This window comes from Dasypus novemcinctus, chromosome X (genome assembly GCF_030445035.2).
Source record: "Dasypus novemcinctus isolate mDasNov1 chromosome X, mDasNov1.1.hap2, whole genome shotgun sequence".
NCBI classification, from domain to species: domain Eukaryota; kingdom Metazoa; phylum Chordata; class Mammalia; order Cingulata; family Dasypodidae; genus Dasypus; species Dasypus novemcinctus.
Window position 1 is genome coordinate 166246341 of NC_080704.1, and position 19833 is coordinate 166266173.

The 19833-nt window shown below is 42.1% G+C and overlaps 1 protein-coding gene across 5 annotated transcripts; it reads right to left on the reverse strand.

Annotated features, from left to right (window-relative positions):
• Nucleotides 1–204: 204 nt before the first annotated feature.
• SLITRK4 (SLIT and NTRK like family member 4) lies at nucleotides 205–8200 on the reverse strand. 5 transcript variants are annotated; one of them, XM_071213268.1, is made up of 2 exons: nucleotides 7821–8200; nucleotides 205–3396 (listed from the first exon to the last, which is right to left on the reverse strand). In XM_071213268.1, the coding sequence occupies exon 2, from the start codon at nucleotides 3344–3346 to the stop codon at nucleotides 851–853; it is 2496 nt and encodes an 831-aa protein (XP_071069369.1). In that variant the 5' UTR covers nucleotides 3347–3396; nucleotides 7821–8200; the 3' UTR covers nucleotides 205–850. The 5 variants fall into 5 exon arrangements, with proteins under 5 accessions (XP_071069369.1, XP_058146907.1, XP_071069368.1 ...); XM_058290924.2 differs by lacking the exon at nucleotides 7821–8200 and adding an exon at nucleotides 5263–7730; XM_071213267.1 differs by lacking the exon at nucleotides 7821–8200 and adding an exon at nucleotides 6960–7652.
• Nucleotides 8201–19833: the final 11633 nt, after the last annotated feature.

Sequence of the window (19833 nt, forward strand, 5' to 3'; positions counted from 1 at the left end):
TTGGGTGAGCTCACATGGTAAGCACTTTGCTAATTCTGGACAACCTTTTAGGATTGTGGATATTTCACTAACTGAGAACAAACTCTAGTGATAGTTTGAGTCATTTTTAATTCTGATAAACATCACGTATTTCTTCAGATCACCACAAACGTTATGTAACTCACGTTGATTTTTTTCTCTTTTAGTTTTTTATGTATCGACAGGTAATGCGCAGAGTGTTCAAATTTATTTTATAGTTATGTAATGCATGGTATATTTTAAACAATATTCGCACAATTTAACATTATAAATCCAGTGGTTTCGAGATGCAGGCCATAAAGTTTACCGATTTACAAATACTATCGATTGTTCTCTCTTCGCATGCTTTTTTTTATACTTTTCTGATAATCTTTACACAGAGTTGTTAAATTGCCACAAATCAAAAGGACTATTCCAGTTCCACCAACTTAATCTACGTGCAAGATGAAGGACCCAGCTGAGGTACAGACACTGGTACCAGTTTTCTTGAGTTTGCTTTACAAAGCACAAAGAGACGAAGGTTTTGCATCTGGGGTACAAAACAGATTTGCCTCTTGAGGTTAAATTCAGTGTATTATGTGTATAAAGCATCCCTTTGGCAATAGAGTTTGCAGTATCCCCACAGGACTCCACAGTATAGGTTTTATGTAGTAAAATCTATTAAGGAAATTCTCTTCTACTTGACACATCTTTGCAGCTACAGTTAATGAGACACCCTTGGAAACAACTGCCTCTATGCCTATTGATAATATAGTATTTGGAAATTAGAAGTCAACAAAAGGCACTTTCATCATTAAATAAATGTCCTCTGTAGGAAGTCAGATCGCATGACCTAGATCTTGTTCAAAGCCGTTTGCTCCTCAAGGACCTGTAGGTAGTCAGGGGAACTCTGAAGTTTTGCCTTCAGTTCAAAATACTCGCTCTTCCTTTGCTCCACAACAATTTTACTGTGGTTGCCACCTATCAGCGACTTCTTGTTTTTTTTATCTTGCTGTTTTTCCGGGTAGCGGATCTCAAAGCCACTGACACCAATGCTATTGTATTCCTTCTTGCTTTCAAGAAAATTCTGAATAAACACATTGGAATCCCTGCTAGGGAATAATTCGTCCAGCTCATCAATTGTGCTCAGTCTCTTTCTGGTATCCACATGCAATAAATCTTTCTCCTTTTCGGCAGCATTTCTCATAAGGCCTTTCTGTCCTGGAGGATCGGAAAACATGAACCCGGTTTCTGACTCTTTCAAGCCACAGGTGTGACTCTTGCTCATCTGTTCTATGGTTTGTGGAATGAAAGCTTCTGTACTCAGTCCATCTTTTTTATTGGCTTCGTGCAACTGCATGGAGCCACACTCTGGATTCCCCAAGCCCTCGTGCTTCACCGACGGTTTCTTGTTGCGGCGTAGCACAAAAACAAGAAGGCAGAAAGCAACAAACACAGTTAGAATAAGGACCACTAAGATGCTTAAGATTAAAATAGATAGAGGCACTGGGCCACCAGGAGGACTTCGAATGGGACCCAGCGGGGTAGTGAATGTAATGGCAGATGCTGGGCTTGTGAACGGTGCTGATGGCTTGTTCAAGAGTTTGGGACATAAGATTTCATTTTTGAGGGTCTTCAATTCAATGTTGGCAAACTGAACAGGTGTCTCACATCTCAGGTCTTTCACCACAATCCCTCCATTTAGTTTCTCCAACCACAACTTTAACGCCACCAAGTCACAGGTGCAGTCCCAAGGGTTGCCCTCCAAGTCAATCTGTGTAAGAGACTGCAGCTGGTCAAGGACCCCGCTGACAGGGAGGTACATGAATTTGTTGTTCCTCAGATTCAGTCTGGCCAGGGGCGCACCAGAAAAAATGTAAACGGGCAGGCTCTTTAAGAGATTATTGTTTAAGTACAGTAACTGCAAATTTGGCATGGAGTCAAAGGTACCTGCTGAGATTTCCTTAATCAAGTTGTATTCCAAATACAGATACTGCAGATTGTGAAGGCCGGAAAATATTTCAGGATACAGTCTTTCTATCTGATTGCCATTGAGATAGAGCCGGCGTAGATTAGTGAGGTTGTGGAATACCTCTCCCTTGATCACTGTAATCTCGTTGCTGCCTAAATGAAGCAAATCTAGTCCCTCAAACTCGGTGAAGTCTGAAATGTCCACGTCTTTGATGCTATTGCCATTGACGTGCAACTTCTTGGCATTTAAAGGTTTTGGTGTCAGTTCAGATATGGAGTGTATGTTTTTTTCCTGACAGTTGACACTCAGTCCCAAATCGGATGGATGTGTCTTGCAAATGCAAGGCGCTGGGCAAGGTGTAAGAGGAGGCACCCTCGTTTGGTAAGACACAATCTGACTGAGGCTGCGGTTGGAGAGGGCTTTTCCCGCCACGATTCCAGAGATCTTGGAAGGATTTGTCGTTTTTGGTGGTTTGGTCACTAGTCTGTGCAGGGATGTTTGGGTAGTGTGACCATTGGGTGTGGTGTAGCCATTTTCCAGCTGAGATGGAGGCAAGATACGTACATCAAAATCACTACCTGTGCCCATGGGGCATAATTCTTGTTTGTTGGTTTCTTTTAGAAGCCTTCCATATAAGTCACTGGGAGTTTCACAGATCGCTTCTCCTATGTAGATATTATATGGCATATTCTCCAGCCAAGCTTTTAAAGGCAAAAGATCACAGCTACAGTTCCATGGGTTATCTTCCAGTTGCAATTCGACGACACGGCCAATGTGTTCCAGAACCCCAATATAGGGGAGCTTTTGGATTCGGTTCCCTCGTATATCCAGATGGGTCAAAGATGCAAATCGAAAAATATTGTCAGGAAGGAATGAAATCAGATTGTCATTAAGAATGAGGACTTTCAGTTTGTGGAGCTTATTGAAGGCTCCCCGTTCAATATACTTGATTAAATTGTAGTCAGCCTGGAGATACTCCAAGTTCTCTATGCCAAGGAAAGTGTCAGCTCGGAGAATCTTTAATTCATTGTTGTTCAAGTGCAACTGCTTTAATGCACTGAGCCCAAGAAAGGCTCCTCCCTCAATGTTCTGCAGTTTATTATTTCCCAGCTGCAGGGATACTGCGTGTGAAAAATTCAAGAAGGTATTTGGATAGAGGATATTCAAAAAATTGTTTTGGAAATTCAGGTGATAAAAGTTAGACCATGGTGGTTTCAGCTGATTTGGCCTGTAGACTGAAACCTTCTCACAGTTGACATAGAGCACATTCTCAACCGACACGCAGGAGCACACATTGCAAATTTCCACCGATATGTCAGAATCTGCATTTGTAGAAGAAATCCGGGCTGACAAAATCAGAAAGAGCCAAAGAAACATCTTCTTGCAATCAGCAAACAACTTTATGCTTCTGAATAAAGAGAAACAATCTAAAAAATAAAAAGAAAACATTTTTTTCAATGGTCATGACTTGGAAAATGATAAGTGTTTCAATCATACCATAGGTAACAAATGGCAATAAGTATTAGCTTTTCCTTTTCAAGGCACCAAAACCTCCACATAGTCTCACTCGGTTGAACAATAGTAACCGCCAAAAATGTCATACATTTTATTTTCGATACCCGCAGTTAATACAGAACTTACAAGTATGGAACACACAATAATAGGAAGAAAAGATTATTAACCATGCCTAACCCTTAACAATCTGAATATATTTTCTACACATGGACCACCAAACTCTGCCAGTGAACACAGACCCCAAGCAACTCAAATGACCCGAAACCATCAAGTATGCTAGATCCTTCAGAGTTAGCACCAAAAGTTATGTCAATTTATGGGTTTCTAATCTTGAGGCCTTAGCACCATAGGAGTCTGAGCAGAGAAGTTATCTGATCCTGGGGTCAGAGGACTGTGGCCATGGAAGAAGGATTGGGCTGCTGTGGTAGGGGCCAGTTAAAAGACCAAGGTGGAAGGAGCCTTGGGAAGTGATATGCCTGAGCTTCAGCCTACAGTTAAGCAGTTGGCCATGAATCAGTTCATTCCTGTACACTGCTGCCTTGAAAAGCAAAGATGCCCCTGTGGGGTTCTAGAAAAAGAATTGAGTAGAGGGTTGGCCACATTTTATTTTCAGGTCTATATGCCTATCTAGTTCCCTGTCAGTCATCTCTCAAACGGGGGGGGGGGGGGGGGGGGGGGGGGGAAGATGTCTTTCATCTTCACGTCCCTGAAAACAGGACTAGAACCTGCTTGCTCCTCCATTGCTTAGCTGATCTCCGGGCAGCTTTCGGCCTCCAAAACAGTCTCCCCACCTGCCTAGTTCTCTCCCATTCCTTTATGTGCCGTTTTGAACTTTAGTCTGACTGATTCTCCTTCATTTTGACCACAGATTGCCACTGCCAAGGAAGAGGAGTTTGCATACTACAATCCTGGGATTTTTATTATTATTTTTAATCCGTAGCACCAGATACGTTCAGTAAAGCAAACTGTTTGCCCTAAAATCATGAGTTCCCAAACATTCTTCCTGACATTATCACCTCTTGTGCCTGTCTATAAACAAATCTCAAGAATCACTTGTTGGTTGAGTTTAATGCTTAACAATTTAACCCGTGATTGCCAGCTCCTGAAATACTGCATGCAAACACAAACAGATGCACAGCTCCATGGAAGAGACTGAAAAGAAGACTAGCAACGTGCATTTTATTGATGCAGTTTTAGCCATGTGAGTCTCTTCCATTCTGAATAGGAGGTTGGCTGCAATTTCAATATGGTTACCACCAAATATTAATTAAATAAATAAAAATACCCAGGAAAACACCATGAGGGAATGATGCAAAGAAAGAAGTGTCACACAGAAACCCCGTTGTTTATTTTGCCCATGAGGAACCAGCTAGTGGTAAAACCCAACATGTCTCAAGGTAGACAATCCCTTAGCCCTGACCCAGAAGATTTGCATTTTAAGTAGATTGGTTGCAAATACAGCCTGCACAGTCCAGATGCTATTCTGCCATATAGACATGCGTTTCCCCTATTCACCATGACAGCATGATTGGCAGTGCAAAAAAGAAGTAATAATTCTTCAGTATGACATCACCCAAACCAATTTTCATTGTAAGAGCAAAATTGTACTTAATTTTTTGCCTTGTTATAGATGTGATTTTCCACGGCTATTCTGGTTCAGTTGAGTCATTTCTCCCCCCAGAGACCAGAAAGCAACCAAACTAAAACAAAACAACAACAAAACATCCTGAATTACCCGAATTCAGTATAAAAATATGAAAAAAGGAGCATCAACAGACCTGAAATTGCATAAGGAACTGCCCTTCTCCCCGTAATTTCTACTTTAAATAGCAAAGGGGGAGAAAAGGTGCAAGGACCAGCTAGGAAGTTCCGGAATGCAGCTCCTGTGAAACAGAGGAAGCCAAAGGCAGCTGGAGGAGCACGCAATGGAGAGGGGGAGTCGACCCTCCAAGGAGAGGAGGGAAGGCGGACTAAAAGGGCAAGAGACCATGGGGAAGGGGAGAAAGGGAGAAAAAGAGCTAGGAGAAGAGAGAGAGAGTAAAGGGGCATTGGGTGTAAGCGAAGGAAACTGCGTATTCACGTGGTATCAGCAAAACATGCAAAATTAGAAATCAGGAGAAAAAAAAAAAAAGGAAAAAGGGCACACACACAAACAAGTACGAGTTGGGTACCAGGAGCCATTTCTCGGGCTGCCCAGAGCAGCCCGTTTCGCTGTTAGTCTCTTTGGCTCTCTCCCCGTGGCCGGCAAGACGCTCAGCTCCCACGGCCGGCGGCGATTGCACAAACCTAGCCTTACCACAAATCCCGCATCAGTCAGAGCGTTGCGCCTTGCTCTCCTCGCCCCGGAAAAAGGAGTCTGCCAGCGGGGGCAGCCGCCTGGCGATATGGAGGGAGACGACGTGGCTCTCCCGAAGCTGGCAGGGGAAACGCTGGAGGGTGGAGGTTCCGGGGAGAAACGCCACCGCTGCCGCCCCCCGTGCGCTACCTCGGGCTGAAGGCGACGCGGCTGGAGGGGCTGCTGGCGCTGGCGCGTACCGCAACGTTTTGCCGCATCCCGGTGCCGGGAGCCGGCGCGCAGACCCCTCCCGGGTCCGGGGCCCGAGGAGGAACCTTGCGGGCCCGGCGGCAGAGGCGGGGGGCGGCGCGGGGGCCTTCAGCCCCGCCGTGCACACATTTCTTCGCGCGCTCGAGTCCCACAAGGAGCAGCAGCTGGAGTTTCCAGACCCGGGTGTGCCGGGGGCTTGAAAGGGGGGAGGGCCCGCTCCGGCCGTGAGGACAGCAGCCCGGGGGCGTCACTGCCCCGCTTGACCCAAGCAGAGTGACCCCGGGGCTCTGTGGTCGCGAGCGGCGATCCAAGCTCCCCCTTGCCCCCGCCCTGGCCGGCTACCTAATTCTGGTCTCACCAAGTCAGAAATCAGCTCAACATTTGAGCACCTTGCAAAGTCGCGCTGCTCGCGCTCCCCAAGCTCGGCAGGGTTTTCTGAATTACCCTCCAGCTCCACTCAGATTCCGGTGTTGCCTGGTGCCAGCAATCTCCGACCATCCCGAGGAGCCCCCAGATTCAAGACCGTGCAGAGTGTCCGTGGAGGGGGTGGGGGGGCGCGGAAAACAAAGCCCAGCCCAGCCCGAGGGCGCCGACAGCCAGAGCCGCCCTGCCCGGGTGGGGGGCCACCGAGGCTAAGGACACCCGGATTCTTTCAATGCTCAGAGCTGTGCGACGGCGCCGCGGACAGGGATAGAGAGCAGGGGGTCGGGGGCAGCCAGCCGGGTTGCTTGGGCCACTCATCCGGCCCTAAACCAACATGCCCCAAAACTAAAAATAATAAGCTACCTGTACCCCACCGCACGCGCGTGCACACACTCACTCACACTGACACACACACACACAGACACACGCACACGATGCCGAGCCGAGCTGGGAAGAGGCAGCGCGTGTCGGTGCAGTTCGCGCAGCCCCCGCTGAAGAGTCACCCACCTCCCGAGCCCGGGGGCTCGCGCAGGGCTGGCGGCGCCGCGATCCGCGATGCGGTTTCCTCGCTGGTCTCCCCGCGGTCCCGGGCTCGGGCTCCTCCGCGCCCGCTCGCCCGTCAAACCCACCAAGCAGCCCTCGCAGGCGGGCAGGCGGGCAGGCGGGCAGGCGGGCAGGCGGGCAGGCGGGCAGCGGCGCGCGCGCGCGCACCCGGCCAGACACCGCGCGCGCACCCAGTCCCTCGCACAAGGGCTGCACCTTTACATACACGCGCCGAATCTCCGCCCCCGCCCCCGCCCCCGCCCCCGGGCACCCACTCAGCCCTCCTCCCTCTCCGCACCGACACCCAACCACCTCGACCCCCGCACATTCTTGCGCCCCCCGACTTCCCACTCCGACACCCTCATTCGATTCCGCTTCTACCCACACACCCGGAAAAACAGTGCACTTTCCTTCGGGCATCCGCCCCCTCTTTTTGTCTAAAACACCCCCTAGTGGGGAGCGACCCCGTTCTTCACACGTAGAGACCCCGGTTCCCTAACGCGGGCGCGTTGGCGTCCATCCCCCCACTACATATGCGCACACACGAGTCCTTTCTCCTCCTCCAGTCCCCTAAGAACGAACGAACGCACACACACACACGGACACACGCGCGGACACACGGGGCGTTCCTGTGACAGAGCAACCAAGAACCCAGGCAAAGCCCAAGACACATCGGAGAGCCCGGGGGAAGGGGACCGAGGGAGGTGGATAGGGACGTCGAGTCTACGCGGAATTGAATAATTCCAGGATGGAGGGGGGTGAGTCAACAACAATGACATTCAAAGGCAACATTCGCACTTGGGTTTTGGATCGCGGATACGGTACCTTTAGCTAATTGTCACCCCGCAGAGCAGAGGGCTCCGGGAATACTTCTTGGTAGCGGGCGATCCTGGATGCTCCTTCTTGGGAACAGTTTCCTGGGATCCGGTAGTATTCGCACTCCCCCTACCTGTCTGCGCGTAAGGGGCCAGGGTCTTGAAGGCAAAAGTGTGAGGCTTTAGCCCAAAGTGAGACAATTTAGCGGGCTTAGGAAGAGGCGGGTTAATTCTCTACCTCAAGAACTCCGCGGGTCGTCAGCGCAGAATGGGTTAAGCGGGGCGATTAAGGAGCAGGGGGTGGGGAGCGGGGATAGGGGTAGAGGAAAGAGAGGTGTGGGACTGGCAAAGATGCCGCACTTGCGACCAAAAAAAAAAAAAATCTGCTTTGGCTACTGAGCATGCCCAGTCCCCCAGCTCAAGCCCTATAAGGGAGGCATTGTGTGCGTTCCACTTCTCCAGGCTTTGGTGGTGACCGGGAGGGGAATTTGGTTGGGGGTGGGTGAATGGGAAACATCTGGGAAGAGGGTCAAGGTTTGGCGCTTTCGGACAGTGCGGGAGGGACTGTGAAGAGGGAAAGGAAAGCGACCCACAGGGTACCCAGTGGAGACAGAAGGGAAGCAAGGAGATGGACTAGGAAAAGTCACTTCATAGCCCTTCACTGTCGTTTCTACACCACCGAGGTGTTAGCAACTGAGTCTCTACTATCCAGTGACTGCAAATCTAGTCTGTGCATCATCGCCTATATCCCTTTCTTCTCCCTATTTGTGCTTCCACAAGAGGGTATGCATGTCCTGCGTGAAGGGTCTAACACTGAAACCAGTTTCATGTACATCGGTAGTTTAGTTAATAAGCTAGATAGAAAAGCATATGAACCTGGGTGGCCGGGAATTTGGCTATCTTGTACGTATTTCATACCTGGCTTTCCTAAACAAGAAAAGGCTAAAACATTCCTTTTGCCCCCCCTCCCCCTAACCTTGATGTTTCGTAGATGCTTGGCTAAGAAAAACAAGACAAGGCACTCTTTTACTTTGTGTCTCTGGGAATAAACTGGCTTTAGGCAAAGAGAGCTAAGTTAGAAATGGGAAATATTGTCCTAGTACTCATAGTACCCATTCTTTCCCACATTTCAGGTAATATTGCCCCACTTACTTCTTCAGGACCCATATTCTGCCCAATTCACTAATTCAAATTCCTAGTGGCTTTAGCCACAGTAGGGTATAGCCAGTATCCAGAAATGCTTTTGTTCAAAAATGAAAACTCCTAAAGCTAAAACTAGCCATAGCTTTGCAACCAGAATTTGGCTGTCTGCCTGAACTCCTACAGTTATACATTTACAGTAATTGGCTGATGTTTAAAGGCCCCAAATCTAGGCAAAAAATCCTGATGGGCAAAGCATTTATTATATGGTCTGTGTGGATGCCATCCTATCTTCTATACTCTCTGTAATATCTATGCAAAAATAGTTTTTCTTTTTTTCTCATGTTTGTCATTTCATGTGGCTGCCTTCTGGTTATATTCCTGCAAATGTTTGCTGGGCACAGCATGTATAAAGAGGTGCACATACAATATTTTAATGGATATTTAAATATATATGTGCATATAGGCAAATATCCTTGTGACCTTGGTAAATGTTGTATCTTTCATAAAGAACCCTTTTCCCACCCCCACTCCCTGCTTCCCTGAAAAATTCCATCTTCTGTTTTAAAACCAACCCACAGGCAAAAATCGAGTGGGCAGCAATGGCAAAATTTGCTATCTTCAATGTGAAATCCATTATAAAATAGCATTGCTTAAGGAAACACTAAAGGATCTGTCCATAACCACATATGTACTTGTGCAGCTCCTCTTAGTAAGGTGAAATTTGTTTCCCCCATAGGTAACAGATGCAGTGTGTTGAAAAATCCCTCTACTGTTGTACATTTGAACAAAACAGATCCTGCTAATTAAGAACTCACATTTGCATTATATTGCATAATGCAATTTGAAAGTGTTAATGGATACTAAAACAAGTTGGCATTTATTCTAAATGTAAGGAATTCAGGACGCTAGTCTATAGGTGAATTGTTTGTCCTTTACTATAAATGTTAACAGGATTCAATAGAATGAGGAAAATATTGTACCTGAAAATAAATGCATATTCCAAGTACTGTGATAGCTGAAAAGGCCAGATTTGGACAGTAAATATCAGATTATTTAAATGCTTATCTTTATTCAACTTTAGAAACTGTACTGAGGGTTGATTATATTCGACTGCAATAACTGTGGAATGTTCTTTTACATATGGGTATAGAAACAGAAATCTAAATGCAAGTGCAGCTAGATCATCGGTAAATTATAGTTACTAATAGTGCTAAGATGTTTTTGGTGATTAATATCCAACTCATTAAATGTGAATTCTTTAAAGTAAAAATATTTTTGTTGCCTTAAAAGATAAGGATGACACTCAGAAAACAAAACAGAAACGACAGCCTCCTTGATTTATGCTTCTTTTGCTTTCAAAGCAATTAACAGCCAATCCTTTAGTCCTGAAGCCTCTTTCTACCTCCTAGAACTAACTACAGGTGATATACATGCAGACAAAAAGTAAACTAAGGGAAATTCCTAACTTAAAAAAGAAAGTACATAGATAAGTAAATAAAAGTGCTAAAAATTAAAAAGAAAAAAAATTGTCCAGTTATTTATGGCAATTGAAAGAAAAACAAAGTTGATGTTCTTCCTAACATATATGAACATAAATATTGTGGTTAGGAGATGGATTTGCAATAGCCTAGTAGTTTTTCTCTAAATATTTACTGTACTTAATCTTGGCCTTGCAAGGAATACAGTTGGACCATAGGGCTACTCTGATATTCTGTGACTCCCTCCATCAGAGCAAATAAACAACTGCATCAAGAATTTCACCAAGCTCCTATATATCTTTAAATTCAAAGGCAGTTTTAGTCATTAAAACACTATCAACCAAACATTATTATAACACCAAACAAATCTAGACCCTGCAGTAGACTTTCGCTTTCATTGTAGTTCACATTTATTCTGCCTTGTCTTCCTGCTGTATAAAATCAAATTAGCTTGAATTTTGGTATCCAGATATCATGGACCATTCAGTTTATTTTTAATTATAGAAGAGTTATTTATACTCTCGCATTTAAACAATCACTAACTTGACATTTCTCTAGGTGGAATATAAGGAAGCCCTTAAGATGCTAATAGATCATCTGGAAAGAGAAGTTTCTATGATCAAATAAGTTAAGAAAACCTTTGGTTCCATAAAGCTAAATGTGTTGTTGTTGTTTTTTTAAATTCAGGATTTCTTGGCACATTTAGTTATGTTAAAAACAGATTTCTATTTTCCAAGGAAGAAGGGCAATAGCATGTAGCATTTATCAAACTTATTTGACCATAGAATCCATCTTCGAATTTTATAGCACATATTCTTTGAGAAACCTGTACTAACTGCTGCTCATTCCTACAAATTTTATAGAATTTAGGAGCTGGAAGGGAGCTTTCATACTATAACCTAATCCATATAATTGTGGCTACTATTTATTGAGTAACTCTTCTTAGCCAGTTTGTTCAAAAACATTTTTGCATCCAGTTCTCTGAACCGTCTTACAGGAGATGGATTATTAAGCACCTTTGAAAAATGAAGTTCAGAGAGGTTAAGAAATTTGTCCAAAGTCACACAGTGGGTAAGAGAGAATCAAGTATCTTCGTTTTCCATAGAGGAATTAAGTCACTTTAAACTGTTAAAGCAGAATAGGTTTTTTCTGCAAAGAGAATCACTTGGGACATAAACATTTTCGAGTATCAAAGTATCAATATTCAACGCCAAAATAACCCAGTAAAGAACAGGAAAAACAGTTCACATCAAGGATACATGATGGAATCACTTAAATCAACTCATTTTACCCTTTATCAATAATTGGCTTATTCCATCCATCCTGCTCTTCAAGCTCTCATACCTGAGTTGACTCTGAACCTGCAATGATGTCTCAACTGTCCCTAAAAGCCTCTGCTACTGCCAGGTGGAGCCATGTGAAGCAGTACTGTTTATCTCTAAACTTATTCCAGAGTTGAGGAAAAAAGAACCGTTAACCAAGAGGATGCCAAAAGAATCGGAATATGTGAGATTAGTCGATGAACTGATTTCTTTATATCACCTAACCTGATCTTCCACTTGTCCCATACTGCTGCTTTTTATTGCAGCTAGTAACCAGTTGCCTTTTTCAGAAGTGAAGGTTTCAGCGGTTAATGTTCTAAAGTCTCTGCACTCCAGGCAATGGTTGGTTTTTCACATCATCTTTCATTCACAAATTATTATTTCTGGAGAGATAAGAAAGAATGCTGTGTTGTTTTTATGGGTCTTTGTAATTTTGTCTCCTAATGAGAATGTGTTCATATGACGCACTTGTACTCCCTATATTGACTAGAATACAATTTTGCTAAGTCACAGATACTGATATAATATTGTCCCTGTTCTGTTTACATATTTTCTTTCTGTGTATTCTCTAACTTGGAGAAAGCTCATCTTTCTTGCTCACTGTCATCGATTACAGCCCAGAAACAGGCTTAACTGCTCTCAGACAACTCAAAGATAATAAAGATGGTGAAATAAAAAAAAAATAGGAAGTTAATAGCCAAACAATCTACAGTGAGAATTACTCCCATGGGTTTTACAAGTTCCATAACACCAACCAAAGCTATGTCAGAGAGACAGAACGCTGATGAGAATTTTTATGTTTTTACCATGCTCAACTCTATCTAGGGAACTACACGGCTGTCGCCAGCCAATAAGACTTTTCTTTTTAAAAAAAATTATTGGGGGTCTTTTTTTCTTCAATGCTTTTGTTCGTAGTATTGTTCCTTAGAAGTATAAACTTAAATCCGTCCTTCAAAATGGATCTTGTTTCCAGCCCCTCCTTTTCTTTTTCTTTTTCTTTTTGTACAGACCCTTTTTGGGCAATTCAAGCTTGGATGAAGAGAGGGGCATTAAAGAAAAGGGATAATATGAAGACATGAGTTATTATGGTTTGATGGTGCCCCAATTACTCTATCAAAAATAAAATGTATCTTTTCCCGAGTCTAAAAGCATGAGTCAGAGGAAACCAGAACATCTGTGTAAGCTAGTGTCATGCGACTGTGATTGACTACCTTCTTTTCCAGTTCGAAACTGGAGCTTCTAATTCCCTGATCTGACTCAAATTGAGTAATGTCTATCCACTTAAGGTCTTCATGAGAAAATGCTCCTCAGGCCCCATGCCAAGGGATCATGTTATGGGAAAAATTGTAATTGCAGAGAAATTATGCTCTACTTTTTATATGCACAGTATTGTTTTTTTAAAAAAGATTTCTTTATTTTCCTCATCCCCTCATTGTCTGCTCTCTGTGTCCATTCGCCTTGTGTTCTTCTGTTTCTGTTTGTCTTTCTCTTTGGGTGTCACTGGGAACCAATTCTGGGACCTTCCAGAGTGGGAAAGAGGTGCTCCATCTCGAGTCACATCAGCTCTCTGATCTGCTGCATCTCTTATTGTCTCTCCTCTGTGTCTCTTTTTGTTGTGTCATCCTGCTGCGCCAGCTTTCCTCTCAGGTCAGCTTGCCACGTGGGCCAGCACTCCTGTGTGGGCCAGCACTCTTCTTGGGCCAGCTTGCCACTTGGGCCAGCTTGTCATGTGCACCATCTTACCTTCACCAAGAGGCCCTGGGAATCAAACCCTGGGCCTCCCATATGGTAGACGGGAGCCTAATCTCTTTAGGCACATCTGCTTCCCCAGTATTGTTATTAATAGTGGAATTCCAGGTTTTAAAGGAACCTTAAAGTTCTTCTGGTTTAACTACTCATAGTGAAAGCTGAAATCCCTGTCAAGTGAACACTTGATGCTTGAATATGCTGTACGACAGGGAACTCACTGAGGTTAGATGCTCCAGTGTATCACCTGGAAAATTAATTACAGAATTTTTGAAATTTTTGCTGTTTTGTAAATGGAAAAGCTACCTAAAATTAGACCCGAAAAGATTCTACATTGTATGACTTGGGGAGCCAGATGGACCTGAGGAGCAATTCCTGCCTCACTATTTAGTAGCATGTGATTTGGGACCTCATATGTAAATTGGCATGACAAACTCAGTGTTCCTGGTTTTTATGTAGATTTAATAATATGATGCTTGCAAAGCACCTAGTGTGGGGCCTTTCTGGCACAGAGTATTATTGTTGTCTTGTTCATACATATTTTATATATACAAAAAGCAAAGAATGCAAACTATATATTCGTTTCATACCCAAGTCTGTCTAAAAATGATGAGTGGAAAAGAGAGGGGGGATTATTTCTTTTGCTTATTTTTAATTATTTCTGAAGCTACAGACCATTATTTTAAGATAAATCCACATGTTCTTACACTCCCTGTTCTCCTTTCTTAAATTTTCCTATTCCATTTTCATCTATTATTTTTTCAAAACTAATTTCAACAAGGACCATCATTATTTTTTTAAAAGGGTCTTGCTTGCCAGACTTTAGTCTAGACTCTCATCCTCTGAATGCCAGACCCAGTAGAAGTGGGCATTGCCGTTATTTCAACAAAGTTATTCATAATGGCCCTGGAGATAATATTAAAATATATTTGTCTGAAGCCTGTTACTGAATATCTTTCTGAAAAAACCCACAGGAAGAGAGAAAGAAAAGGAAAGAAAGAAACCAGACTCTAGATAGCATTGTTATTTGTAATATATGTGCGAAAAAACTTCCAGTGACATAAGGGCACCAATTTTATGTGGTTTTTTTTTCAGTAGAAAACATATATTTTTAGAAACTTAATGACATAAAGGACCACAATTTTTCTACCCATACGAATATTTTGTTGTAAGAGTGACATATGTTGTTTTCAGAGAAAAGGAAGTCAGACCTGACATGATATGAAGCAATATGCCATGTTGTGATAAATTATAAACTAATTCAATCGCAATCATCTGATAACAGATTTAATGTCAATAGGCATATATCTGAGCTGATGTTAATTGAGTTTTCTTAGACATTCATTTTTGGAGCTGTTGAAATCTTACTTTTATTATCTGGAGTCTAATTCTACCTGCCAATATTAAAAATATCCTAAAGTAAAAAATGTACAAGTTTTTTTGTTTTTTTGTTTTTGCACAAAATTAAGGTTGTCGAGCACTTTCTTCCATTTGTAGCTGAAGCTATTCTATACAATTTCATTTTTAGTGTTATTATAGATGAAGCAATATCCAGAAAACCAAAACTATATGATCCCAGAACTCAGGGCAATGAGAAAAAAATTACAATTGGACCATATAATGTTGACTTCTCTCATTCTTCTGCCTGTGTTTCAAGAGATGTGAGTTTCCTGAGCCTTGAAGGGAGAAGAGTTCCATTGATAAGCACTGTGATTTTCTACTTCAGAATCTGTCCTACACAGCATATGGCAGGACATTCTTAGATAGGGCAGTTGTCCTGGAAGTCTGATCTTCAATTTCTACCTTTCCATGTACTCTTAAAAAGGGTTTCCATATGAAAGTATAGGGAATGCCATTCCCCAGCTTTATATTTCGTGCATGACCAGACTTGTGAAGGTCAGTCGACCAGTTATGTCTTGTCAAACCCAAGGACCTGTAAAAAAATTGAATGTCTCTAAGTTAGCACTGATGTTTAAACTTGAAATGAAATATATTGACAAGAGCTTCTCTTTGGTTAATAAGAGTTTGTAAAAGGCTGTAAGATTTTATAAAAGATATTTCTAAAGAGAGGTGTCTTACTGTAAAGAAGTGCAATTTGTCAAACATAGTGAAACTATAAGGAGATAATTTTATGTGTTATCTCCATAGTGACAAAAAGACTGGCAATAACTGGCAAATATGTGGATTTTTAACTCAAAAGGTAAATGTGTTTGGGTCTCTTTTACAATTCATCATTAAATGCTATAGAATAGTGTTCATTAGACTTTCTGATTTTATAATTTATTAAGACTAGTGGCAAGTACAGACTAGCCTGTAGGGGAGAATGGATAAAGGAGAAACTATACATTTTAGCTTAGCCACTCATATGTTACATGTATTATGCATAACACTCCAGTAGTTTTTTTTTTTAAGATTTATTTTTTAATTCATTTCTCTCCCCTCCTGTTCCCTCCCCTCCCCCGGTGTCTACTCTCTGAGTCCATTTGCTGTGTGTTTTTCTGTGTCTGCTTTCATTCTTGTCAGCGGCACCAGGGATCTGTGTCTCTTTTTTGTTGTGTCATCTTGCTGCGCCAGCTCTCTGTGTGTGCAGTGCCACTCCTGGGCAGGGCTGTGCTTTTAGTCGCATGGGGCGGCTCTCCTTACGGGGTGCCCTCCTTGCACCTGGGGATCCCCTGTGTGGCACAGGACTCCTTGCACGCATCAGCACTGCAGGTGGGCCAGCTCTCCACATGGGTCAGGAGGCATTGGGTTTGAACTTTGGACTTCCCATGTAGTAGGTGGGTGCTCTATCATTTGAGCCAAATCCTCTTCCTTCGGGTAGGTTTTTATTCCTCATTCGAATCATTACCCCATTTAAGCAATTACGTTTTCTTTAACCAAGGTTGTTTATTCCCCCCACTTCTTTCTCTCTTACTGCTAACTCTGTTTTAAAGACATTTGCACACTGAGCCTTTCTGGAAAAAAAAAAGTTTGATCTTTGGAGTCCCTAGAGAGCCATGTTGTATCATATACCAGCCAGACATAGAACTCTCTACAATTAAAACAATACCACTGCCCCTTCCCATCCCAGTCCAATAGTTGCTTCAATGGCTGCACATTGACAGAGCCAAGAGGTATACTGAAAACAAACTAGCATGTTTCCCTCTATGTGTACTAGGAAGAGACAATTGCCCTTCCTTCCAGACTCCAAGAAACTCCAAGGATTTCAAGAACATATGAAGCTTAGTAAAGGTAGCCTGACTGCAAATATTTTACATAGCTTTCAGTTCACTAAATCTTACTTTAAATACATATTACCCATAGTGCTTTGGATATCTAGGTGAAAGAAATTTCCCCTATCCTCCAAGATCTTTTAGTTTGGTGATAAAACAGATATAATAAATAGAACTCTATAACGTGTTGAAAGGAAATGCCCTTGATCTACTGAATGCTCACCTTTAAAACTGACCAATGTTTTTGCTTTTATTCAATATTGTGAAATACTATAGTACAAGGCAATAATGGTAGGCATCCAGGGCACCTATTCAAGGAAATTTTAAAAAGTTAGAACATTGCCTTCCATCAAATGGCAAGGTCAACAACTTGCATGTCCTTTAAGAGATGACACAGTCCAAAATTTTGGAATTCCTCCAGAACACAGAGTCAAAATTTACCTTTTGCCAGGCATATTTGAAAAGAACATTAACAGGAAACATTCTATAAAGTAAGGATTTTAAATCATTTGGAAGGGGCAGAAATTGAAAAGCAAACATAAGCAAACAAAACAAAATGAAAGAAACCTCCAAAATATAAGAATCTTCTCAAATTAGATCTCCAACTCATGATCACTTCAAGAAGGGTGACATGGAAAGGAAGAGAAGCTCAGGTTGTTCTCAGGAATGAGAAGATTATATAGGCTTTAGGGACTTGGTTTCTCAAGTAGAACTGAGAGTGAAATACAACAATCATTCTCTCCTTAGAGTGTATCTGGTCATGGAGAAATTAAAATTACATATATTCTCAGGAAATAAGGGCAAGTGCGAATAATAGCTAAAGATAAATGGGTCTAATTTCACATTATTTTATATTTTTACAGATCTACACACATGTGCCATAATATTTAAATGGATCGTTTGACAAATATTTGAAGAAATAGAGGAATCTTATTGAAATTATTTTACCAAGGCTGAAAAATGTTTTACTTTATATATTTTTAAAATTGCTTTAGTAGGTCAAAACAGACTGTAGATTTGCTTCTTACAGCTGTTTATCCTTGAGACTCCTTCCTCTGCCTGACAGTGATGCCTTCTAATTGTTGTTTATGGGTGTCAGGAGACTGCACTTTTTTTTGTTTCCTCTGATTGTTTTTCTAACATTGTACTTAATTAGTGCTTTTCCTCAGCCCACTACCAATAAACAATCATTGAGGTTCCATTGGAACTTTGTTAGTCAGGATTTGCTATTGCTCTTCTCAGTTCCATTGCTTTACTGCACAAACAATTTCCCTCCCCACCCCCTTCCAAAATAAAAAAAGAAAGAAAGCAAAAAGCAACCACTCCAAAACATTGGTGTGCGACATCTTACACTGAAATTCCCTTTTGCTATTCAATCTGCTTGAGGTTTATTTTTTCCCTTTAAAGAAATAATTTGGGAAGATAAAAAATTGTCCCCTGCTGTTGCTGCTGTAGTGTTATTTGACTGATTTTCAGTTTATTAGTCATTCATCTGGATTGTTGCCTGTACATTTTCCAAAAGACTTAATATGGAAAATTATTTCTTGGGCTGTATTGAATCTTAGCTCAAAATGATATCCTTTTCCATATTGAAGGAGCATCACAGATTTTTTTTTCTTATTAATGCTCACAACAGTCTTGTAGATTACCAAAAAAAGATGCTATAGTAACCTCATTTATAATATAAGAAACAGACTAAAGCTTACTCGATTAAGGTTATTTTAGCTGATAAGTTAAATGCTAGGGAGAAAAAACCCACAATCAAACAGCAACTTACAAAATCAAAACTGGGTCTCCTGGTTCTCAGTCTGATGCACTAAAATATTCTTCTATGACTCCATAAGGCAAATTACTGTAATATAGCCATCATTCATAAGCAGAAAAATGGTTTTGGGACTGCTGAATGAAACTGGAGACAAGAACCAACTGCTGCGGCCAGGGTAAAGGGTAGTTTTGTTGGGGACCCTTCTTCATCCTCCTCCCTGGCAGTCTTCCTCTAGGATCCCCATTGGTAAAACCTAACAGGGAGCCACCTAGCCAAGGAGAAATGAGGTTTGCGGAGTACAAGTACTAGTATCACAAAGCAGTTTATGGAAGTGTGTATTTGGAGCTGAGAATCAACAGTTTGATAACCAGCACTGGCGACTCGACTGCTTAGTGTGCATATTCATCTTGCACCAATTTAACTTCTGTATGACAAAACTCCATGTTTTCTATCCTTCCTCCAAACAAACATACATGCCCCTTTCCCCCAAAAGTGGTGACATAAAGTCCTAGCCGTCGTGATGGCCATCTCTAGGTGATGTTAAATGCGCCTTTAGTTCAGGCACACTCCTACCTGAACATTCTATATTCGAAAAACTGAATTATAAAACCAATCACCAGCAACAATCTTTCTATAAAATAACAAGGGAAAAAGAAATTGTGTGTGTATGTGTAAAATAGTTACCATATAATATATATGTTTGTGTGTATACACATACACACACGAGACAGGCAAAGAAGAAAATAGGCATAGCTGCTAAAGTTACTGTTTCTTTCATGATGCTGTAAATAATATTTCTAACTACCTTCGTCTACTGTCTCCTTTATGTTTCCTTTCCCCTATGCCAGGACTCAGCTTGTCTGTGTTCTTTCCCTGGTGCAGTGACCCAAATCTTGATTCTTGCATGGTCTGAATCCTTAGTCCTGCCACCTCTTTTTTTCCATTCATTTCCCATTAACCTTTTCTATTTGGCGTTAAGGTACTAAGAAGGCAGTTCCAAATATAGTCTTTCTACTTACATTTTGGAGCAGCAACCATATTTCCCCTTGGAAATGAGGATTAATCTTCTGCGATGGCCAAACTATAGGTGGCAGATGACTTTCATAGGCCTATTGTTGAATATTATCATCGTTTACTAAATTACACCTGCTACTGATGCCAAACATCCAGATGTCTTGGTCTGTTAGGACCACTGGAAGCAAAATGGGCTATATTCTGAAGACTAGCACAGTAGAATGAACGTATAAACAGGAGCCCACATTGTACTAGGCGGCCTGGTGGAAAATGTGGAAAACTCAGTCAATTGATTTTGTTTAGAGGTTTTTCAATTGAATTTTAAAGTAATTGAAGTGATTCC

Excerpts from the sequence above, each read along its gene's own strand:
- SLITRK4 (XM_058290924.2), bottom strand. The coding sequence starts at position 5,533 with ATGCCCCTTTACTCTCTCTCTCTTCTCCTAGCTCTTTTTCTCCCTTTC. Across the intron at positions 3,397-5,262 it reads AGTTCCTTATGCAATTTCAG|ATTGTTTCTCTTTATTCAGA; the intron begins GTCTGTTGATGC and ends TTTATTTTTTAG.